Here is a 27,108-nt window from a genome sequence, read left to right on the forward strand (position 1 = left end):
TTAAGAATGCTATCTATTTTGTATAACTACATAATATACACAAATATGGTTTGATTATCTGACTTACCGTACAAACAGTAAGAACACGTTTAGCAATAGCAACATTAAATAAACCTGTACTACGATATGTACCATCCTTGTAATTTAAAAACATTCAAAAAACACCTCCCTGTTTCACACAATCCTAGAAGTATACATTAAACTGAAGTGTTTTGTACAGAATGACAGAGCGCCAAGACGACGTTTATAGGGCGCCGTTTATAAGTGTCGTTCTTTCGTTCTGTCGCGTTGCATTCTTCGTCGTTATATAGTTTTGGCGGGGGCGCCAGAACGAGGGTACAAAACAACGCCAAAAGAGGAAAATATAGTTCTGTCGTTATGGCGTGGCGCAAGAACGACAGAACGACACTGGCAGAAATCAGCCACCATAAAGTACTGATAAACATATGACAAACACTGACCTATCTAGCCCTCGCTCGAGACAGTTGATTGGTAAGCGAGCGCTCCAAAATAACCTTAACGTATGCCAATGCATTTGGAAACAAAATGCATGTTTAAATAATAAAACATGCAGGAAGTCTTTTATCGTCCATAAATGACAGACGATTGTTTCATTGATTGTTTCATTCAGGAATTTGAATAGGTAATGTTTACAGAAATAAATTTAATCCGAAATTTTAACTTTAAAGATTGCTTGATGATATAAGAATGTTATACTGTAATGAATACAATTGTGTCCGCCGTGTACTATTGCAATACTGTTGTGGGGACTGGGCTAAAATTCAGACTCTGATAAACTATATAGTGTACAGAAGAGGTTAGTTTGTGTAATAATGAAAACTAGCAATTATAAATAACGTTTTAAAAAACTTTCTCATTTTTATGAACACGTTTAATTATCTGATGGATCTACTGGTTTTCAATTGCTCATAATTGCTTTTGACACGTAAAGATAATTCTCGGTGAAAACCTCGAACAAAATAGTTTAGGCGAACATTTACCGACAAAACCACACATCGTGAAATAAATTCTAGTAAACCTTTACATTACAAGACAACTTATCACTTTGAAGAACTGCATTTCGATGATATTTTACATATTCTTCTATCGACAGTTTAATATCACTGAGATATGTTTTACTGATATTATAATAAATTTGGGAAAAATCATTTGGAAGCACTGAACGCAACCAACCAAAAATTATATACCGAGTCTGTTCATGAGAGGTAACGAAATTTGCAACACCCCTCACACCCTCTAGCACAGGCTTAGCGGAATTCAATTACATAATATAAATATTAAATGTTCTGAAGCTCTTAAAGAACCTGACAAGAAAACGACACCGAGTCCAAGTGCGGGGAGACTTTGTATAGCCGCCACCGCACTTTACGGTTGTTGTATTGATACTTAATGAAATAGAAGATCATAAGTACGCTACAAAGACTTTACAGGCTCGAGTTTGTTAATAAAAGGTTATAAAATGTGCAACACTGCTCGCGTCCCGTAGCACGTGCGTAAGCGGAATTATTTCGTGTTTTTAAAGGTATGATATTGATAGATGTGTGTACATGTATGTCAAATTAATGCACATTTTATAGATTAATACTTTTGGAGAAACCTTAATATTTGCTTTTAAAGTTATATATTATTTAAGTGTGCTCGTCGGGATGAATTTCAGTTTTGTGTTTGTCATTGTATGAGATGCTGTGTATTTCAATGTACATGTACATAGTAGGCCATGTTAGAAATAAAATGCATGTATTGAATGTACTCTTTATTTAGTTCTTTATTTCTTTATTTTCTGAAAAAGAGCTATTTATTATTATTGTTATTTTTATTACAATAATTATAATAATAGTAAATACGAAAATATGTCACATGATTGTGGCGATTATGCTTTCAAGCCAAACTCTCAATTTACATCAGTCCGGAATATATCTTGTCCGGTCCAGTTTTTCTGAACCTGTAGCCATGAAAATTCGTTCAGTTTTCAGACTTCAGTTTATTTTAATTGAGTTAATGGGAGAAAATACTTGGACTTTAAAAGTCGACCGATTTCAGAGGAAATCGAGTTTTAGATCCGAGTTTCCGCAATTTTACTAAATATTATTAAACATTTGATTATTAGAAGTTTTAGTTCCAGATTTAGTAATGTGTATCGTAACTCTTTAGTCAGCAAAATAAATGTTGGTAGTTGAATAGTCTCCATTAATTGTTATTTATCTATATAAGATCCTACTCCCAAAACTAAAAGCTTAAACACTAAACGTATACACCAGAAGTTCGAATGTTTTCAACTGAGAGATGTTATCATTTTCTATCCAATACTTAATTATTTAATTTGTTTTATCTTTAAAAATGTAATGACGAAACTATATTCATTTCGCATTTGTGTTTTACGTTAATTAATGCCATGACACGAATTATTTCAAAACAATATTTAATAAAGCTAGTTAAGCACACTCTTGGCATTTTTAATTTTCCATTTTGGCTTTTGTCGGTTTATTACAGAATGAGAGTACGTAATCATACAGAAATTGCCGAGTGTCATTTAAAACGTTTTTTCAGAATATTGACATTTGTAGCAAATGATAACTCAACCGACATTACAACATCTGTGAAAAGTACCAAAAGTAATACCAGTTGTCTTGCGTCAAGTGCCATTTTCCAGTATCTTAGTAACAATCTGAAAGTCAACACATTAGTCTAAAGAGTTTCAAATAATGCATTTAGGATACATGTGCCACATTTATCAGATCAAATTCAATAAATAATTCGAGGTGTACTGCTTTATAATTACGTTTTTATGTAATGAAATCAGTGGAAAGACCCTTTGGAAGCATAGAACGCCACCAAGCAACACAATAGCAAACAGGTAATGAAACGTGCAACACCCCTCACGCTCCCTAGCAACAGCGGAATGTTACTGTAGTAAAATGAATGTACACCATAATCCCAAAGGACCACAAAATACAACACTAATTCCTAGTATGGAAAGTCCTTTTACAGCCGTCACACTGACTGATAAAGACTGTTGTTGTGATAGATAATAAAATTTCTGAAAAGATCATTCGGGAGCATAGAACGCAACCAAGCTAAACAATAGCAGACTCGGTTTGATTGAAACATTGTCTACTGCAAATGCTTGTTTTCTACTTCATTTTACCTAACATCATTACTATCAGGTTGGTTAGATAGATTTAACACTTCTTTACAGTCTATTAAACCTTAAGTCAGCATGACTGTTGTACCTAAATGTTTAAAAATATATAAAATATAAGAAATATTAAGTTAAACATATTTTTAAAGAATAATTATGAGACTGTGTACCTACCTGAGTTATCTCGATGTTATGTGATTTTAAATTAAGCCTAACCATGCGATTTTATTTAAAACTAAAACTGATTTTAAATAGCCGAGTGCTACATCTATTGAATAAGCAGGTTTCAAATTATTTAAAGATCATGTTTAAAACTTCCTTTTAAAATTCTTACATATGTGTATAGTTAAATAAATTTTGTTTTAATGTCTATGCCTGAGTAGACAGGTTATGCAGTTTTATTTTAAAACAAACAAGGAACAATACCCAATTATACAAAAACATAATGATAAAAAAATATACGGTATTCGGCAGTTAATACGGATAAGTTTTGTGTTTGTGATTAACTTATATATAAGCAAAAACAAGATAAATCTGCAACGAGATTTAATGATTGCCTTTCTGAAAAACTGTTTTTCTGAAACGGCATTTTTAGCAAGTCATCAGGAAGTTGTTTTGATCAATTTTTAAGGGATTAAACGAAATTTTAAAATTTAATATACTTCTATATAAGTGGAAATTTGACGATTTTAGTGTCGTTGATAAATAAGTACCTCTTTCGTTCTAAACTTACTGCAAAATAATTGCTTTATATATGATAAAATGCCTGTATTTACGTCAAAACATATTGCAAAATGTAAAATCAACTCAAAATCTCTTATTGCAACAGTGTTTAATTGATTAGAATTATTTCACATAAAGTAATTTAAGAAAATATTCATACTCAAATTTTCATTTAATACCTTGACTTTTCATATTAAATGTTCTCAAATTTCTCGACAGTGGCGTTAGATGTTGTATCTCTTTACATTTAAGCCTCTTTCATGTCATTTTAACAGTTCCTGAACTATCCTCTCAAAATATGGAAATTTCAATTTCTCTCAACCTAAACCTGTGGACTAATCATTCCTACCACAATTACATGAAATATTTTAACAACCAACCGGTTTTTATTTTAAGTTTTTCTATTTGTTTTATTTGTGTGTGTTTAGCTGTTTATATCCAGCTTAATTTATTTTTAGAAAAATGTGTATCAACATTAAAAAATGTTGTTTTTTTTGTCAGTTACCTACTTTTCGATTTATTCTCGGGCAGATAAAAGTTGTAAGTCAATCTGCCCAGAACTTTCGCGAAACCTGCTTTTATATATAGCGAATTTTATTATGTATCAGATGATTTCTTTTGCATCTCCACTTGTTTTTTTTTTTTTTTTTTTTTTGTTTTTTGTTTTTTGCACCAACATCATTATACTGACATTCTAAGGAAACAATTGCGGTGCAAATTTGTTGTGTGTTGTTTCAAAATATTCTCATTAAAACCAAAACTACCTGGTAAGAGCTATATCATGTGTATATAATCGACGACAGACAGGGTTCACAAGCATTTGAAACTTATAAAAAAGCTGAATAATTTGGAAAAAAGTATTTTTTCTTCTTATTTATCGTCAAAAGAACAAAAAACAATCGGGTGTAAGTTTGGATGACGTTGTCATCACAAATAATCAAATAAACATCAAAACTATCCATTAAAGAGTAATCAGTGTATATGTATAAGGAAAGACAGGCAGCGAAAATGCATTTGTTTTGAAGAATTTCAGAAGCTGAATGTTGTGGAAGCAAAAAAGAATGTTATTCTGATTTAAAGTAAGAATTTCTAATATGTCATGTTATTTAAATCATTTTACAAATGGTTTAGCCGTAATTGCAGCCATAATCAGTGTTTTGCGCCCTTTAACTATTTACTGCGTTTTTCACGTACAATTGCTATTATAATCCTACCTGAGCTAGATCCAGATAATATCATTTATATCACGCAATGTAATCTGAAAACTGTTTTTAAATAGTGTTATTATATAAACAAGTTTACTGTATTTAAAACTTCCTCCTGAAATGCATACATGTGCGTGTAAAATAATTGCTTCTATAGGTCTGCTTGAGTAAACAGGATAATTTTATTAGTAAATATATAGGGCCTAGAATATATATCCCCTGTGAAACGGGTATGAAGGAAAAACGGGAGATATGATAAATGTTAATTAAAGGGCAATTACTCTAAGCAGATTCTGACTATTGGCAGAAAAGCTTCCTTAAGTTAATACAAATATCATATATTTATTATAAAGTATCTTAAAGTTATACACTACATCAAAGATATCATCAAAATGATTATTCTAACTAAATCAAGGGCAATAACTTTGATCATGCTAAATTTGTCTTAACACCATTTACAGGGACACAGCTATAAACAAATGCAAATATTCAATGTCAGTGCTATCAAATGTTACAAATATAAGACACCTGAAGGACAAAGGCTGTAGTAACTTGTTAAAGGGCAATAGCACCGTTGAGAAGATTTTGACTGAATTTGCTGGAAGTCATTATCTTGTAATTAGTGTTTATGTACGTTTATATGACAGTTATCGACAAAAAAATACTAAATGCATAGTACTGTTACACATGAACTTGTTAATGTCTCGTTAACGCAAACTATATGCAATAAGTTCATATATTCGAATATAAAATTTCGTTCAAGTATACCTTTAACATAATTTTGTTGCCACAACCCCCTACTCACGTCACCTTTCGAAACAAATAACGCACGAAGAATGCAGAACTCCGTCATCGCTATTGTTTCACATAGAAAAATAAATGATGGTAAATGCACAAGATGATTATATGTAGCAAAATACTAGCTTTTACTCAAAAATGTGTTTAGAATGCAATATGAGAATGGAAGTCTAAGCACAATATTTTATGTGAATTTATTTCTTCTCAATGTGTTAACTTTTGGTGCATCACGTTCATTTCGTAAAATTTAAATTAATCTTGAAAGAGACAAATATAGAAATAATATTCAATCAACACTAGTATAGAGTCCATCTGATTTTAACTTTTCTGACGCGCCAGAAATCACTCCGACAGAATTTAGACTGTCAAAAACAGCCAGTTTAAGTCCGAATTGTCTCTTACACTACAAAATCGCTCATCAAAATTAAACCTCAGTGACCTAGATCAGGTGGACACGCACTCTCTAGATCATGTGGACACAGATAATGCTTCCAACGACAGTGGTCATGGTGGTTACGAGAATCCTGCTTATGAAAGAACAACTGACGATGAAATAGTTTCAGAAAATACTGAGGATAAGGATATAGACACATCTGAAACATATGATATTGTTGGCAGTGTTGATCAGAAATTCTCAGTTATTGATAAACTAGAAGCTGATGATAACAAACCTCATAAAGTAGAAAACAATGACAGTAAAGTTGACTCATCCTCAAATTCGGAAATAAACAAATCAGAGGAAAATGGAGGAAAATTCATAACAATAATAAAAACACCTTCAGTTAATGGCATGGTTGAAAAATAAAATACCTTCTTGAAACAACTGATATTGAAATACATCAGTTTGAGAGTTAGTAAAACAACCATTTTCATTTAATTGACTACAAGGCAAAACTATATCTAAATATTCCAATTTAGTCCATTTTATTACTCCCCCTGCAGACCCAAACATTACCGAAGGTGTCTTTACTATCAATGTAATCAATCGTTTTTCATTTTTTTATTACACGACTCCTGGTTTAAACTATCGGTTAGTTTGTACTCTGTGACAGGTCTATATTCCTTCAACGCGTGTTTCTAAGTCATGTAATAAAACGCGTATTGAATGTGTTGCCGGTCAGTACTCGAAACTATTGCACAAGGTCATTCTGTAAAACAACAGTCGAACGCTTGCTCTTAAGAATGTCTTGGGTATTTATGTAAAGTGTTATTTTTATCTAGACATTATCAACGTGGACATGAATGCAAACCTGCTAAACATGTACCACCTTTTAAAGTTTGTGAGACAGTTGTGTAGGGTACAATTACCAAAATAAGTTTCTATGATTACATTTATATATGTGTACATGAATTTGTCATAAATAATTGAAAAGAACGGGTAACTATTATTATTCTTTATTACAAAGGTAGGTACAGTACAATACGCATAATGGATGCATAGAAAGCAAAATGATTGTGTAGACAGTATGGAACAGATCAAACTGTTCAAGTGCTGATGTATATATGTCATGCAAAACTCTAATATCAGGACCAGCATGCTATATCTATATGAATATAATACTACAGAAGCATGAGCAATTAATTTCTAGTTTCAGTAAATAATGCTTTATATTATGATAACAAGCAACAGTGTGATTTTTTAGGAAAAACGCATTGTCTACCCTTTACAGTTAAATGTTTACAAAATAGTTCCTGACATTTGATCGAAACTTATCATAAATGTACAGCTACCCCCAGTAAGACTCTTCCACCTGCGAACTAATAATCATTAAGCAGCAAAACATGAACAGTTTAACTAAAAACGGTAACGTAAATAATTATTATGCAACTATGAAAACAATAAAGAAATAACCTAGAAAATACATTAAATGACAAAAGACCCTATCACATTGTCATTTTCCCATGATTAAGCTAGGAAATGTTCCGTTTAAATTAATGAATATTTTCAAGCAGCTTTTTGTGGTTATTGTTTGTAACACATTATTCACACATTGTATGCATTTCAACATGTTGGTTGATTAGAAAGGTTGTAAATGACATACATGTATTTTTCAATCAGATATATCATTTATTCCCTTTGATAGAAACATGTAAACCGCAAAAATATGAAAATTGAAATACAGCTGACGACAATGTATATATCACGTGTGACACGCATAAACTAGAGCTAATACTAAATATGATCAATACTCCTGCTGCCTGATTTGCGCTTTGTAAATACTTTTTCCACGTCCAGTGACCATTAACTCTGCCATGCCTCAAAGACTCTTTAACAAATATACCTTTTTTTGGAGGAGGTATTGATGAAATCGTAAAAAGGCTGATAACGGTGTATATGTATATTTCACATCTACTATATTCGACTTACTTCTCGCTGAGGGAAAAGGTAAGCTGGTAAAACATAGCTATTGAAATATAAATATTGATAATGTCTTATTTACCTTTAATAAAACTAATATGATAAAACTATACTTATATTATATAAATATCACATTGCTTCTCACGGGGACACTGAACTTTTTCATGTTAAGGACAAGCGACATAAATATAATCACTTTTGCATTTCCGTTAATTTTTGAAATCCCGAATAATATAATAACACAGATTGGATTCAGTGGGAATGTATATAGCTTTAGATGCCTTAATCACGTATGTGTCTCGCAGGATATATAAGCGGTCACCGACATAGATCATCGAAAACACTTTTTTGTAACACATGATAATGAAAAAGCTAAGATTCTAACATTAGCAGTACGTGATTATTGATTGTTTTACATTTGGACAATGCTGTCACTTAATAATTCCAAAGGATAAAACTATATTTCCTACAAACGGAATCATATATAAGACATACAGTCAGTTTTATGTCCTTTACCATTTACATATTGTTCATATTGTAGTATGTGCTTGAGTTGGAAATCTCGGACATTTCCTTCACACATTTGTAGCAGAACCGGTAATGTTCCTGAAATGAATATAAACATTTTTTTCAGCTAAGTTGTATACACTGCACACAAATGATTGTATGTTTAAATGTTAATGTTTGATTCACACATTCCGTATTTCTGACAATTTCTTCTTAATTATTTAACGAACATGCATGTTATTCTTCATTTTAAATACCTTAACATAAAGTATTTTGAACTTTTTGACATGGTTGTTTATAAAGTAAGTATGGATTGATCCTTCGTTCATCTTTTATTCGTAAAAGTCAACAATCTTGAATACAAACAGATTTTAAAAGTTGTTTACAGGGACACAGCTATAAACAAATGCAAATATTCAATGTCAGTGCTATCAAATGTTACAAATATAAGACACCTGAAGGACAAAGGCTGAGTAACTTGTTAAAGGGCAATAGCACCGTTGAGAAGATTTTGACTGAATTTGCTGGAAGTCATTCTCTTGTAATTAAAGTTTATGTACGTTTATATGACAGTTATCGACAAAAAAATATTAAATGCATAGTGCTGTTACACATGAACTTGTTAATGTCTCGTTAACGCAAACAATATGCAATAAGTTCATATATTCGAATATAAAATTTCGTTCAAGTATACCTTTAACATAATTTTGTTGCCACAACCCCCTACTCACGTCACCTTTCGAAACAAATAACGCACGAAGAATGCAGAACTCCGTCATCGCTATTGTTTCACACAGAAAAATAAATGATGGTAAATGCACAAGATGATTATATGTAGTAAAATACTAGCTTTTACTCAAAAATGTGTTTAGAATGCAATATGAGAATGAAAGTCTAAGCACAATATTTTATGTGAATTTATTTCTTCTCAATGTGTTAACTTTTGGTGCATCACTTTCATTTCGTAAAATTTAAATTAATCTTTAAAGAGACAAATATAGAAATAATATTCAGTCAACACTAGTATAGAGTCCATTTGATTTTAACTTTTCTGACGCGCCAGAAATCACTCCGACAGAATTTAGACTGTCAAAAACAGCCAGTTTAAGTCCGAATTGTCTCTTACACTACAAAATCGCTCATCAAAATTAAACCTCAGTGACCTAGATCAGGTGGACACGCACTCTCTAGATCATGTGGACACAGATAATGCTTCCAACGACAGTGGTCATGGTGGTTACGAGAATCCTGCTTATGAAAGAACAACTGACGATGAAATAGTTTCAGAAAATACTGAGGATAAGGATATAGACACATCTGAAACAAATGATATTGTTGGCAGTGTTGATCAGAAATTCTCAGTTATTGATAAACTAGAAGCTGGTGATAACAAACCTCATAAAGTAGAAAACAATGACAGTAAAGTTGACTCATCCTCAAATTCGGAAATAAACAAATCAGAGGAAAATGGAGGAAAATTCATAACAATAATAAAAACACCTTCAGTTAATGGCATGGTTGAAAAATAAAATACCTTCTTGAAACAATTTATATTGAATTACATCAGTTTGAGAGTTAGTAAAACAATCATTTTCATTTAATTGACTACAAGGCAAAACTATATCTAAATATTCCAATTTAGTCCATTTTATTACTCCCCCTGCAGACCCAAACATTACCGAAGGTGTCTTTACTATCAATGTAATCAATCGTTTTTCATTTTTTTATTACACGACTCCTGGTTTAAACTATCGGTTAGTTTGTACTCTGTGACAGGTCTATATTTCTCATCGCGTGTTTCTAAGTCATGTAATAAAACGCGTATTGAATGTGTTGCCGGTCAGTACTCGAAACTATTGCACAAGGTCATTCTGTAAAACAACAGTCGAACGCTTGCTCTTAAGAATGTCTTGGGTATTTATGTAAAGTGTTATTTTTATCTAGACATTATCAACGTGGACATGAATGCAAACCTGCTAAACATGTACCACATTTTAAAGTTTGTGAGACAGTTGTGTAGGGTACAATTACCAAAATAAGTTTCTATGATTACATTTATATATGTGTACATGAATTTGTCATAAATAATTAAAAAGAACGGGTAAATATTATTATTCTTTATTACAAAGGTAGGTACAGTACAATACGCATAATGGATGCATAGAAAGCAAAATGATTGTGTAGACAGTATGGAACAGATCAAACTGTTCAAATGCTGATGTATATGTCATGCAAAACTCTAATATCAGGACCAGCATGCTATATCTATATGAATATAATACTACAGAAGCATGAGCAATTAATTTCTAGTTTCAGTAAATAATGCTTTATATTATGATAACAAGCAACAGTGTGATTTTTTAGGAAAAATGCATTGTCTACCCTTTACAGTTACATGTTTACAAAATAGTTCCTGACATTTGATCGAAGCAGGATCATAAATGTACAGCTACCCCCAGTAAGACTCTTCCACCTGCGAACTAATAATCATTAAGCAGCAAAACATGAACAGTTTAACTAAAAACGGTAACGTAAATAATTATTATGCAACTATGAAAACAATAAAGAAATAACCTAGAAAATACATTAAATGACAAAAGACCCTATCACATTGTCATTTTCACATGATTAAGCTAGGAAATGTTCCGTTTAAATTAATGAATATTTTCAAGCAGCTTTTTGTGGTTATTGTTTGTAACATATATTCACACATTGTATGCACACACATTATTCACACATTGTATGCATTTCAACATGATGGTTGATTAGAAAGGTTGTAAATGACATACATGTATTTTTCAATCAGATATATCATTTATTCCCTTTGATAGAAACATGTAAACCGCAAAAATATGAAAACTGAAATACAGCTGACGACAATGTATATATCACGTGTGACACGCATAAACTAGAGCTATCACTAAATATGATCAATACTCCTGCTGCCTGATTTGCGCTTTGTAAATACTTTTTCCACGTCCAGTGACCATTAACTCTGCCATGCCTCAAAGACTCTTTAACAAATATACCTTTTTTTGGAGGAGGTACTGATGAAATCGTAAAAAGGCTGATAACGGTGTATATGTATATTTCACATCTACTATATTCAACTTACTTCTCGCTGAGGGAAAAGGTAAGCTGGTAAAACATAGCTATTGAAATATAAATATTGATAATGTCTTATTTACCTTTAATAAAACTGATATGATAAAACTATACTTATATTATATAAATATCACATTGCTTCTCACGGGGACACTGAACTTTTTCATGTTAAGGACAAGCGACATAAATATAATCACTTTTGCATTTCCGTTAATTTTTGAAATCCCGAATAATATAATAACACAGATTGGATTCAGTGGGAATGTATATAGCTTTAGATGCCTTAATCACGTATGTGTCTCGCAGGATATATAAGCGGTCACCGACATAGATCATCGAAAACACTTTTTTGTAACACATGATAATGAAAAAGCTAAGATTCTAACATTAGCAGTACGTGATTATTGATTGTTTTACATTTGGACAATGCTGTCACTTAATAATTCCAAAGGATAAAACTATATTTCCTACAAACGGAATCATATATAAGACATACAGTCAGTTTTATGTCCTTTACCATTTACATATTGTTCATATTGTAGTATGTGCTTGAGTTGGAAATCTCGGACATTTCCTTCACACATTTGTAGCAGAACCGGTAATGTTCCTGAAATGAATATAAACATTTTTTTTCAGCTAAGTTGTATACACTGCACACAAATGATTGTATGTTTAAATGTTAATGTTTGATTCACACATTCCGTATTTCTGACAATTTCTTCTTAATTATTTAACGAACATGCATGTTATTCTTCATTTTAAATACCTTAACATAAAGTATTTTGAACTTTTTGACATGGTTGTTTATAAAGTAAATATGGATTGATCCTTCGTTCATCTTTTATTCGTAAAAGTCAACAATCTTGAATACAAACAGATTTTAAAAGTTGTTATATTTGGTCAATGTGTTGTTGAAATTAAATAACAATATTTTTGAAATAAAATCTACAATTTGTCGAAGTTTTCAGGTGGACTGCGATAAGAACAAAACCTTTTTCGAAATAAAAATACAATCTCTGGATAGCTCTAGAGTGATTTCGATTTTTAGCTCTTGAATAAAAAAGAAGAAAAAAACCCATCATTTCAGAACTGGTGAATCAAACAGCAGATACTAGTTTTTGGCAAGACAAATACCTTACATAGGCAATGCGTTCTAACGTATAACATAGACATAGAACAAACAATAATATCACATTCTATCCTTTCTTAATAATAATTCTATTATGGGATTACACGTGTTAGTATCAATGTCATAAGGCTATAACGAGACATCAGTTCTAGGGGCACACTTAATTTTATATAATACTCAAATATGTCATTGCCATATTCATTAAAATACATGAAGATACTTTTGTTTAACATAATATATGTAATTACATGACTTCATATATAAATCGACGTTCCATAGTTTTTGCTACATAACTAGTCTATATTCAACGCATATATACTAGCAGAATAAGTCAAACATTGAAAAAAGAAAACTGTGAATATATCTTTTTTAATGAAGCTATAAAACATTTCACACCTCGGGCAATAAATCTGACAATTGACTGGCATGCCATCAAGTTTATAATATGCGACTAAAGCCACTTCTATGTACATGCGCAATTTCCTAATTTGATTCGAGTGTGTCAAAACGTTAACTTTTTAGCCCAAAAGTTCAAATTAGAAACTAACATGATACAAAATTATTTACTTACTATGTCATGAAAAGCTGGCCGCCTCCTAGTGCGAACCTGACATACTGTATTAAGAACACTGAGTTCTTTTTCAAAGTGAAGCTTCTCCGATAGCAAGGAAACAACACAGAAAAGACCACTTCTTTCGGCTCCAGTTCTAAGAAATAAATATACGTGAAGATATGTCGTGTATGACTCTAAACTTAACAAGCATATTCAGTTTTAGAGTAATGCAAAACCATTCAGGTAAATAACAAAAAATACAGCTTAAACATTAATGGCATGTAATACTTACAAGCAATGAACTACGATTGGCTGTTCCGATTTCTGAGCATTTCTCTCATTTTCAACGTCCTTAACCATCTTTAAGAAAGGTTCAACTCTTGAAGGGGCACTTTCGGAGTTAGTCCAACCTCTGAACTGGTAATGTTTGATTTTCAATTCTTCTGATGATTGCTAGGAAAATATGCATATTTAATAAGACGAGAAATGCAAAACCTAACCATAAAGTAATGTGTTTCTAGAAAACTGTACTTATATTAAAACATCTTAATTGAGAATTTAAAATCCAAGTTGTTTTCACATGACCATAGGTTATAATTTTAGTATTATTTCATTTATCATATTATTATGAGTTTCAAACATGTTTAACTTGTAATTTTTGTAGAAAAGTGTATGGTGGTTCAATATACCGATCCACTGCATAAAATCGTCAACTCTCGAACAACTATATCTTCCGTTGAGTCACATGTCTTGCATGTTACTTGAAAATGCCCAACTTTGGACGCTTTATTGGCATGTGGAAGATAGTACCCGACCGTCTGAAAAAAAGAGAGAAAATAATCAATTGTGCCATTATTTTAATTTTATTTTTTATTTTATTTTAATTTAATTTAATTTAATTTATTTTTTGCATTACATTTACAAGTTATGTAAACACTAGATGGGTGTTTTAAAAACACATGTCGTCTTTCCATGCATTAAAACAGGATTATTTTAGGAAATAGAATGTGGAAGTAAATGTAAAAAATATACAGGGAAAGTAACATTGAAAATTGTGAATATAGCTGTATAGACTTTATGTAAGGAAGTCAAAGGATGAAAAATTATTCAACCCCAAATATCGTAATATACGTAAAACGTAGGTTAAGTACAAACCAGAAGAAAGACCACCAATAATGTATGTAATCCAGACAAATTTAATTGAAAAATTATATATCTAAGAGATCATTTCTTCACACTAGATATTTTAAGCAAATCATACTGACGAAATCCCACCAATAATAAAGAAGAAGTAGACCGAAAAACATATTAGTAAAAGAGCTCCATGACTGATATTCAAAGATGGACACGCCGATGATTTGCATAGTTAGACTTGATACCAATTATCGAAGATGAAGTCCGGTCAATCTGAATGCAAACGAATAGGCTAGCGGGTGGACAGACGGCAAAGTAACAAATATTTTTGAATATCTCCCGTGAAACTTATTCATAAAGTGATAAATCTTCTCAAACGACACTACAATCTGATGAATATAATTATTATAACACAACTCTTTCGGATGAATAAGAGCTTTATTTGCCAGGTACTAAGATTTCTTGTATAACCTGGATTTTGACAAACTTATTTAGTGTTTTAAATTGACTTCGAAACATCAATATAATTATGTATATTTGTTAGTTGGTATGTTAACAAACAATATCTAGTCAGGAAAACATTTAAATTTCACAAAAAGTAAAGGCAAAGTAGTCTGAATAAATTTTATTGATAAAGGGGCTATACTCCACAATAGGTATTCCAGATAAGATGTGCCGATAATATGCACAACTGGACTTGATACCAAACATTGAAATCCGACCAGGGGTTTTAGAACGAAGGAAAGATCAATATGTCTCCCGTGAAAGTTATTTATATAATAAGTAACATACATCATCTTAAAAGACGAACAATTTAATGAAAAATGTGTTAGGAACTAAACTGAATACTTAGTATACTTAGATCTATTAGAAAATATAACCTTTTTTCTGATGAATAAGAGTCTTTTGACAGATTCCAGGATCTTTTCATATAATCTGGACTTTGACCAACATATTTACTGTTTTCAGTTGACTTCGAAATTTCAATACATGAATATTTGTTATATTAGTTTGTATTTAGTTTGGAAAACAGAACAATTACCTATCTTGAAAAGTCTATACTCATAGTAATACATTATTGACCAAACACTAAACCATTGCAAATACTCGAAGAATATCTTTGTTGATTGTCTTTTTTACCTGACTTTTACCCATATTGAAATTCAATATACTTGAAATGAAAATATCATATTTTCTAAAACGACCCGATTTGTTTTCTCATTAAACAAACAATACTATGAGTGACATTATTATGTTACAAAATTACTGTATTTACGCCACAATTATTACGTGATAACACCAAACGTAATAGCCTCGCGCTGGTACAGAAAACCAACCTAAACAGGGAAATGCTTCGTGGATGTCGGCAAGGATGTAGATAGAAATGCTTCATATAAGAAATAAAACATCTCAAACAGTTATATTAGTCTTGAATAAAGGCATTGTTGATTTTTAGGTGCGTGGTGTTCCTTGTTCCTCCTCATCTGAACTCTAAAGACCGATTCTATTCAAGTACGAATTACTGTTCAGGATAGATCTATATTATTACTTAAACATTGTTGATTCCTACGTCTGGACGCAAATAACAAATGAATCATAGCGTGGAAAATGAAATTATATAAATAAATAGACCCAGAGGAGAAAATTCGTCAACTGAACTTACTTTATCCTTTATATTTTCTTCATCAAGGCATACAATACATGGGCACTTTTCTTGATACAACATAAATACGAAATCTTCCACTGTATTCGGTAAAGGTGTTTGTGCCAGAATAAATCTGTTGCTCTTTTCGTATCCCTGAAATTTAAACATTTAAAGGTCCAATACTAAGGAAAGTGAACATTTTAATTTCTTTTAAAAAGCACAGAAACGATTTCATTTTATTGGAAAATGAAAGTTGGTATGTAGAAATTCGAAATAAATCGCAGTATATGTACAATTATTTTTCTATGAAGTATGAAGAAAGTTAAAAAGACCTGGGGGGTCTTTCTGTCTATTCATTGAAATTTCAACATAATACAAATACATTTCTTTGAGTTCCAAAGACCTTCTGTAAATTTTGACCTGCCAATCTTCATTATTTAGTGTCTTGCAGAAGTCTATGCACTGGCTATGAAAAAAATTGCCAACTCACTTTCCCTTAGTAATGGACCTTTAAATTAATTTTCATACACATGATATTGACAACGACAACAATGTATTTTCTTAACTTGTATCAGAAAATTGCAGGTGAAAATAAGTCATATATAATTCTCAGTAGGCCTAATGTGGAAAAAGCGATATCTAAACCGATTATATTTTCTTATTTATTTTTATTAATCTTATTATTTTATGTAAGAGAGTATTTCAGTCAATATTCTAATGCTATAATTTCAATACACATAAAATAAATTGGCAATGACGGCCTTTAATACCTTTATAAAGATGATGTATTTTCATTACTTATACATGTATTAGAAAATGACAAGTGAATAGGAGTCCGATATAATTGTTACCCAAGCAATGTGGAAAATAATTGTTTTTCTAAAAGCAAACTCACTCATGCTACAGTTACATATGCAAGTTGTACAAATTCACATATTAACTTTAATTTACATAGGACAGACCTGTGAATTAGTTAAGATTGCTGACAGGTCATTGCCTTTTACCGCCGCTGTGGCTTGAAACCTAATCCGGCAGAAAAATACTTTCACATGTTTAGTTGACTTGCTGAAGGAAGATGGCAATCTCTAGTGCATTTATATGTAAAAATACCTGGGCCATTCGCATATCTTCCTCCACTATAAAATTTAGAGAGTCATCATTTAAATTTAGTTGAATTGACTTAGAATCTATCTAAACAAACCTACATTAACATAGACTGCATTTATGTAATCATGCCCTGCTATGGTCAATCGCACTCTATAGTCGTCGCCTGAAAAATATGAAAGTTTTTATTCATGTCTTCGTTCAGTATTGGAAGTACCTAAAGAGATCATGATAAAATAAGTGATAATGTCTTTCCAGGAAACATACTGATAATTTCACTTCCGCATTTAAATTACATCATTTGAAATTGAGATATAAATCTTCTTTTAACTATAATCTTTTGAAATATTTACAATTTCCCTTTTAAACGAATCTATCATCCAAACAATTTAAAATAATTTCATGCAGGGATACGGTGATTTGATTCCCCGTTTATACTTTATCTAGGATACAATCTTGTGTAATCTTATCTCCACTTTTAACAATTAAAATAACCAAAATTAACTTCCTGATCTATAATGAAAGCTTTGATGAAAACAGTTTCTTCATGAGAACAGAATCAGTGGTCCATCATTGTATACCTATTTAAAGATAATTAGCATAATGGAAAATAAATGTTTGTAACAGTTACTATTTTCTTTCTAATTATAAGCTGTAAGCAATGAGTTGAATTATACGTAGTTTGTTGAACGCTGAGCTAATTAATTCTTCCCACCATCCTTTTTCTGTATTTTGCATATAAATAAAATGTACTTGTTGGATTTTTGAAGCAACCCGTCTACAATATTTGCGCATTTAAATACAGCATCTTTTTGTTGAGGGCCTACTGTGCGATGTATGGCTCTACGGCTGTGTTTGTGGTACTCTGTACTTTGGGAAATCTACTCTTACTTTTATCTTTTACATTAATTGTCTAATGCGCATTACATTTAATTTCAGCGTGATAAGTCTCTGTTCTAAGTACCCTTTCCTTAGGTGATCTTTTAAAAGAAGTTGTAGAGTATATTGCTTTAAACATTCATTTTATTGTAAATTTCTTACAAGGAATGTCAGCTCCACTTCTAGTTCCTTTTCTGCTTTTATTGTTTGCAACTGACCTACGATCTTTGTCCATTGGTATTTGAATGTCCGTAAAAGTCTGGAATGTTACAAGTTCATTCATGACTTCGTGATACGTATGTATATTCTTAAGTCTTATTGCAAAAACTCTTACACGGTTTAATCATAAGTATCAGTTAGGTTTGTAAAGTGCTCATAATAGTCAATGCGTTTTCTGGTTTAATTCATTTGTTAATAAATTCTACACAAAGATGCTATGGAAGCATATAACGCAACCAAGCAAAAGAATATCATACACGGTTTGACTGAGTCTGTCTATGAAATGTAATTAAATGTGCCCCAACAACCATCAAACCCTCCAGCATCGGGATACAATTTAGAATAACTGATAGACTCCATGATCCTAAAGGACCAAAATATATAACAACACTGAGTCTAAATATGGGGAAACATTTTACAGCCACTACACGGTACTTAAAGTCTGCTGTTGTGATAGTTCATTAAATCTATATGGAGATCCCTTTGAAGCATAGAATGCATCCAAACAAAATAACAGCAGACTCGGTTTATCTCAGTCTGTTCACAAGAGGTTATTAAATGTGAAATGTGCAACACTACCTTATGCCACAAAGCATCGGCTAGGTGGAATTCTATTATAATTTAACTGCATAGACTCCAAGCGAAAAAGACCAAAAATATAACATCACTGAATCGAAAGAGGTACCGAGTTGGGGGAGCGGGGTGGGTGACTTTTACAGCTTCCACACTACACTAAAATAAAAGATTACTATTGTGAAAGTCTGATAGTTACTAAAATCTGTTCGAAGATCCTATGAAAGCACAGAACGCAACCAGGCAAAAAAAAAAAAAAAAAAAAAAACTCTCCAAAACAACTGTTCATGAGAGTTCATGAAATTAGCAACATATCTCACGTCCCATAGCATTTGGCTGAAACGGAATTTTATTACAGTAAAACTGAATGGACTCCATGATACCGAATGACCAGAAAATTTAACACTGAATCTAAGTAAAAAGTAAATTTGAATTAATCTTCAACTGAATACATAAAGAACATTCACAACATCAAAACAAGAAGCTCCTTCAACGTAATAATGATTAATCTAAATTGGTGTAAAATAAAATATGTTATAATGTAGTTATAATGTAACATACCTGAAATTGTTAAACATATTTTTATTATTTAGTAACATAATAGATGTTGTTCATCAGTGTGTTATTACGTAACGTATCTGATATTGCATAACAATATATATTATTTAACATACCTGCTTTTGTTCAAAATTATGTTATTTTATCATATACCTGAATAAATTCTGAAAAAATATTGCGTGTGCTTTACATGTAAATACAAATCCGAATTATACTGTAAATTCTGTATTAGACAAAAATATGTAACATATCAGATACTGTTAAACAGTATGCTAATGTATAACATACCTGGTTTTGTTGTATGCAACATAGCTGATATTGTTAAACTATAAGTTATTATGTAACATATTTAATTTTGTTAAAAAGTACTGTTTGTTATTATGTAACATACCTGATACTGTTGTAATATTTTTTCATCTGTCATAATATTTGGTATTGAAGTGAGCGAGAGCGGTTCAGTGTCACATGTCAGAGCATACAGAACACAGGGGTGAAGAAATATATATTGATCCTGTAAAACAGCGATTGATAATTTTTGTTTTCAAACATTAAGGAAAGGTTACCTTCAGTCATAAGATAAAAAACACAGCGATGATGAAATAGATATTGTTTCTGAAATACCACTTGATGAATACGAGTATCTTTGTAAACATAACGGAATAGTTTTGTTAAAATATTTACTAGATGAGTATTATACCTATTTTGTTATATAAATATACTTTCTTTAAATTAATTATATTTTTGATAAAAATGCTGTTGTTTGCTTTTAAAGAGACTTTTGTTAAATTGTAGTCACAGCATACTACAGAAAAAAATAGAAATTAAACATACCAAATTTTGCACCATGTGAGCTCTTTGTCCACGAAGCGCCATCACGCAGCCAAAAAAGTCGACATAATTGTCATCCTTGCCTTCTTTTATGAGTATATCAAGGGCGATATAGGTTCCAGTTCGACCAATACCAGCACTGTGTTGAAGAAACAGTAAGTTAGCTTTAATCAAGGCCATATCTGTTTTCCAAACACAACTAACTGCATATGAATACTATTTATCCTACCAGCGTTCATCGTTCAGTTGTCAAAGCTCGACGGTAGAGTGTTAGGATGGTATGATAATATGATGGAGATTGAAGTGTAGTAGAACTGCGATGGTAGAAAAGTAGAAAAACAAAAGTAAAAAAAAAATAGAACAGAGATGGAACGACGTTAGAATGGGATTTGCCATCCTGCTATCTTATCACCTCTATCCCATCATCCGAATGTCGCTATCCTACCATCCTACTATCCTCAATCGCCATCCTATCATCCCACTATCCTACTAGTTTATTATCCTATCATTCATCGCATTCCTATCATCCTTATATCCGGTCATCCTACTATTCTACCATCTTGATATCGTTTTATCCTATTATCCTACTATCATATCATCGACGTTCTACTATCTTGTCATCATTCCATCGCGCCTGGACAAATGGTAGATGGGTGATGATATTAACAAAATAGTTTTCGTACAAAATGACTAACATAGGCAACAAGAGACATGATTACCAGTGGTAAGGCCTGTAAATACAAATAGGGTGGGAGGACTGCGATAGAAGGATTTCATTATTTCATCATAACAACATATTCTCGCTATCCTAACAGCTTACCATCACTATTCAGCTATCCTGCCATCCGACTATACTACCATTGCGCTTTGATAATTGACGACAGTAGGATATAAAAAAGCAGGATTCCGTACTATATACAGAACGAAAGCTACACAATTCAATATTAAGTCAGGAAGGTTAACTTTGCCAACATAGTTATTATCAAACTTAAGCACATACACCCAAATGAACACTTGCAATATTTAAAGATGTTAGTAGTGTGTCCGTTTTAGAAACCTTTAAAATATTTAAGACATAAATATACACACCTGCAATGGACAACCATTGGACCAACATTTGTTGTTTGTGATTGTTCAACTTTGTCTCTGAACTCTAACAGAGTTGCAACACCATCAGGAACGGATTTGTCAGGCCATGCTGTGTAGTGATATTGTGTCACTTGTCTCGTCTCAGACTGATTTAGAAAGTAATCATTAGGACACTGATATAATCATCAAACTCATGGATGTTTTCATTTATGAACTATTCACCTTAATGTAAATACGAATAAAAAGAAATTCACGAGAACCCATTGTCATCACATTATCGTCTGAACATAATTGGAAAACATAGTTGCACAAAAAACAGCTTCATCTACTCGTGGGGGTAGGGAAAGTGGGGCTACACGGCTCCATTGGTTAAAGCCGTTGACTTTGACTCGCCTGCACCTCACCGCTGAGGATTTGAAAGAAAGACAAGAATAGCTTCGGTTGGTGTCTAGTATTCTTTCATGTGAGAATTTCATGTAATAATGATAATGTGACTTAGAGAAGTCGGTGATTCTACAGAGATACCCTCCTAAGTTCGAATAAATGACCGGACAACACCATCAATCTTTCTGTATCATCAAAGCTAAAAAGAACGTATAATCCAAACATTGTATCAGTGTGACTTACATCAAACAAACTCATATTGGTATATACGATTTCATTATGTAAATGCTACGTGATATAGTTTGTAAATAAAAATGACAATAATGGGAGTATACACTTCCAATGACTTTTTTAACTGAACCCTTTTATAAAAAGTAATCTTTTAAATACAACACATATTACCTTTGCATTTATTGTAAACTCTCTAACTGTGAATTCAGTAAACCTTTTCTCAGCTGCGCTTGTAACTTTGTATTTACCATACTTCTTAGCTCCTCCTTGTTCTGGCCAATATTGTTCACATTTCATTTTCTATAGGATAGAAGTATGAAGATGTGATTTCAAAAGTGTTCATTGTAATTTAAGGTACTAATATTTACTGAAAATTACGTTTTTTTTCTACAATAATTTTGACCAAATCTGTAACCTCTAGAAATTCTTCAGTTCGATGTCTAAAGGTACAGGACCCGTTATGGCAATTTCCTTGCATATACTATTTCTGTATTCATCGGACGTTAATGTATGGTTTCTAATAACAACTTGAGAATATCGAATTCAGAGCGTACGTAATCGCAAGGGGAATCGCCGATCTTCGTTATAGGACCAATTCCTTAAAGGAGTCAAATAAAATGTTAATTTGTAATGAACGAAATATACACTGGATGTAATATTTATTTCATCGTTTTTTATTGAGACCGGCCGAAATGAAATCTTAATTACTTGACTGTGTGTACTTTCATGAAACTTGAAATATGTTTCTTTGCTGTTTTATTAGTAATTGTTAATATCACATATATATACACAATCCAAAATTAAATAAGGTACCTTAATTGTCGGAAAATTAATCGTGTGAAAACGGCTTACTAAGACCCCTAATAAAAACCGGCAATATTTGTGCAATTACGTGGTCTCCGTATTCCACTTTAGCATCTTTCGGCCACAACAGAAACTTATTAACATAACAACCGAAGAATGCCGAAATCGCATACCGGGAATACGTAAACGAACGGAAATAGCCGATTATCATTACAGTCAACTACTTTAAACTATGACGTTATAAAATTCTATAGTGTTAAGAAATATTACCGGCACTCTGATTTTGAATATCATATAATATCAAGAAAATGTTCAAGATAAGAATACAAACCTTAGACTCTTCCAAGTTAGTCAACATGACTATTTTATCTGTTTTTTCTTGCCAAATCATTTCCCAAAAATCTTGAAAATCGCTCATTGTGCTCTAAGTTGGTCCTTTGAAAAAATACATATGCAATATACAATAGGGTTATTATAACAGTAGCTTGATCTGGGATGCAGTATTCGGCTCGAGTGGATTTTGCCAGATCGGATCTCATGAGGCGCGCAAGCGCCGAGTGTGATCCGACCTTGCAAAATCCACGAGAGCCGAATACAAAGTCCCAGATCTAGCTACTGTTATAATGACCCTTTTATTATATACCTTTACCATTTTGATTCTTGTTTTGTTCTTGAACGAAATCTTCAATGTTTATCGATATTAAATGGAACTTAGTGAAGTTTTTATGTGCGCTATTTATAGAAATGTGTCGGGTCATGCATATTAATGAAAATAGTCCGGCAGCATACAATACGGAAGGTACAATACGGAATTTAAAAGGTACAATACGGAATTTTTGTCTATTCGTTCATATTTAATTGTGAAATACAAGCCGATTTTTTACAGAATTTATATAGGTATATAATAAATAAAATTATATTAAAGACATTGGTAAGACCTACATTATATTAACGCCCCCGACTTTACAGCTTAAGGTAGACAGAGTGTTTCATACAATGTAATTAATTGAGGCCATGATAAATATTTATAATTTAAATCCAATACCCTTTAGATGTGTTGTATTATTGTTAAACTAAGCGAATGATGGCCTTCAATACTCTGTTGTTAAATCTCTAAACGCGAGAATAACTTGTAAATTACGACAGCAGGATTTCAATAGACTGTATGAATGCATTCAAAGTTTATTTAAAACCTGTAATTATTTATGACCAAGGACATAATTAATGGAGGGTGAAAACGAAACTTCCTGGTCCCTCAAGTACATAATGTATTATGTTGCAGCAGTTTATTTTCTTATTGAAAGAAAATATTAACACCTTGCGTGAAATGATCAGTGGGGAAGATACCATATCTTCTTAAATGCACAACATAAGGAAGTTATGAATCATTTTGTCATACGATCGTCGTCTGCTTCAAATGTATAGTCGCTTTTTGCTTTAGCGATAAATATATCGTTTAAATGATAATGGATAAATATATAGGAGAGATCGCCCTGACGTCACGCATCAACACCTGTTTATCTGGCGGTGGGCAAAACAAAATGTTTTTACATTGTTTGTGTATGGATCAGAATTTTCAATTTTAAATAACTTTTTCGTTCATATATCATGGATTTTTAAAATTTAAAAAGTTTTGATATGCCTATGATTTTCATATTTTCTTATTCAACTATTTTTTGAAAATGAATAACCGTTTTAAATGACATTTGATTTTAATAGCGGCGTAGCGATGCTCCAAACTTTTAGAAAAAAACACTGTAAGTTAAGCGTTCATAATTAATCCATTTTATATCAAAATAATATTTAAAAGTTATCAATAAATTGCTTGTTTTATATTCTTTCCATTGATCAAAAATTATTGATATCATTTGTGTTTTAAGAAAATTTAAGCCGTTAGAAAAACATCACTGTTAACAGAAAAACATGGACGCTCGGCGTCTGACCACCCGATCTTTGTCTTATCAGTTCTAAAAATAGAATATACAACGGATTTGTATACAAACACGATCTCTCCTATAAAAAATTCAAATAAGTTTAATATCAAATAATAGCGTACCTGTAAAATACGCCTACTTAATAAGTTTATCTAAGAACGTAGCTTTCACGCTAACTTAACAGTATCTTGCAAAATTGTGAAATACAAAAACGTATATAAAACATTATCTTACACAATTGTTAAATATATGAATGATTAAACATTATCTTCAAAATTGTGAAATATAGAAAATATAAAACATTATCTTACAGAATTTTGAAATGTATAAGACTTACCTAAGGATGCAATATAAGCTGGAGACGCCTTGTGACCCTACAAAAAATGTTCTATTAAAATACATGTCAAATATGGCCGTAGAATATAATAAATCAATTACTAGTAATGGAATGTTACTTAAAAATCTCCAAGAAGAGGAAACGAACGTTTAGCTTTATCATAATTAAAAAAACAACATTTTGCTGATAGTGTGTTCTACTTACGTCGATGTAATTAGCATTGATATAGTTTTTACTTTGTAGTACAACTCGTGTCGCATCATCTACAATGCATATAATTACTTGATTATGTTTAATTTACTCTTAATTGAGTAATACGTTTCTTTTAAAGATTAAAATGAGTTGGAAATTGAATAAATTGGAAGTTCACAAAGAAAATAAAATGTTAAATGAAAGAAATTAAGATTAAAAATAGTTAGAAATCAAATGATTTCATATTCGTATCAGCTATAAGTAGTGTCACCTTTCAGATGTAAGTTATGCTAGAATAAACATTTCTACTTGCACAAACAATTCGATCGACAAAAGCAGTGTAACGTAATAAAGATAACTGGGAAAAACTTACATGCATAGATTCCGTTATACCTATTTTTTGCGCGATTATTTCGTTTGAGAGCTACATCGCACGTTCTTGTTAGACCTTTGGGTAATTTCTAAAAAATAAAACAAATGATTTTATAATATATAAATTGCGTTTATCTCATTGGTCAATAATTGACCAGTTAAAGGTCCATAAAAAGTGATATTATTGTAAACGAGTAGCTTTTCTTCGAAACTAACTCACGCGATATATCTGTCAAATACCAGCCAGTCATATCTGAATTCTTTAAACACTTAATCCAATCATCAAAAATTGTTACATTTCAAAATAGGAGCATTTCTTCTTACGGATTTTCTAACACATAATATAAAATTAAGCAATGCCTCAATCGGGAATCATTACAGTCCATCAGCTTGCCCAGAAATATGCGTTTGTATCAATTTAAAGGTAGATTCTGGAATAAAAAACAATTCTGTGCACATTTGTACTGATGAGCAAGATGTTGCGGTTCGGACAAGTTATGTGGACGCTTATTACGCACAAGGAAAAAGCGTATCCTTCTAAAAAATCCTAAGTCAGTCGCTCTGTGCACGTGCCGGAAGACCACATTTTTAATTCGATAGTATATCTTATTCGGTTTATATCTAATGTTACCGTAGAGGGATCGATCCCGATTTTCGTCGCTGCGACGAAAATCGGTAGGATCGATTCCCTATTAAAGCGGACACACAGCTAACATCACAAAACTGCAAGCCCAATCTATGTATAAATACAAGATCACGTATATACTTTTGGCATAAAATGTAGGATTGATTCCCTATAAACCACTCTGCTCGGATTGTAAGTGTAGTCATAAACATAACACTTACTGTATGATAGTGTTGGTGTATACTCAAGTTTATTGACCTTGCCAAGGTGATATTGACCGAAATAGGCCTAGGTGAATAGCATCTTGGTCAGGTCCATTAACTTGGATATTCGCCACATGTTCACTATACCATGTCGTGTATATACTCCTAAGTCTGGACCGTTGTTGGTAATTGATGATTTAACGATTTGCAACATTACCTCAAATTCCTTTTCATAATCAGTTTTCTTCTTGGTGTATTCTATAAGATCTGAAACCTGTATGCGACTACGAATCAAACTTGCAGTATTGTAGTATAAGTCTGTGCTGGGTGGTTTCACTTCTGAAATTTATTTTAAACAGGTATTAGTGTAGACTACTGTCTGATCGAATAAATCCGTAACAAAATTCTTTTCTTCAAATTTATGAGAGCCGGATAAATGTTATACATTATTAATCAAT

General features: G+C 31.8%; 1 protein-coding gene across 1 annotated transcript; it reads right to left on the reverse strand.

Moving 5' to 3' along the window:
- Nucleotides 1–10,854: 10,854 nt before the first annotated feature.
- On the reverse strand, nt 10,855–25,527 carry LOC123538962 (receptor-type tyrosine-protein phosphatase kappa-like). The gene is made up of 14 exons (XM_053530460.1): nt 25,463–25,527; nt 25,259–25,295; nt 23,319–23,422; nt 22,355–22,483; nt 21,569–21,714; nt 20,483–20,618; nt 20,043–20,162; nt 18,464–18,560; nt 17,524–17,588; nt 16,337–16,471; nt 14,229–14,357; nt 13,832–13,992; nt 13,558–13,693; nt 10,855–12,464 (listed from the first exon to the last, which is right to left on the reverse strand). Exons 3-14 carry the CDS (start codon nt 23,403–23,405, stop codon nt 12,378–12,380), a joined length of 1,428 nt encoding a protein of 475 aa, XP_053386435.1. The 5' UTR covers nt 23,406–23,422; nt 25,259–25,295; nt 25,463–25,527; the 3' UTR covers nt 10,855–12,377.
- Nucleotides 25,528–27,108: the final 1,581 nt, after the last annotated feature.

The sequence above is a fragment of the Mercenaria mercenaria genome, chromosome 18 (assembly GCF_021730395.1).
Source record: "Mercenaria mercenaria strain notata chromosome 18, MADL_Memer_1, whole genome shotgun sequence".
Taxonomy (NCBI): domain Eukaryota; kingdom Metazoa; phylum Mollusca; class Bivalvia; order Venerida; family Veneridae; genus Mercenaria; species Mercenaria mercenaria.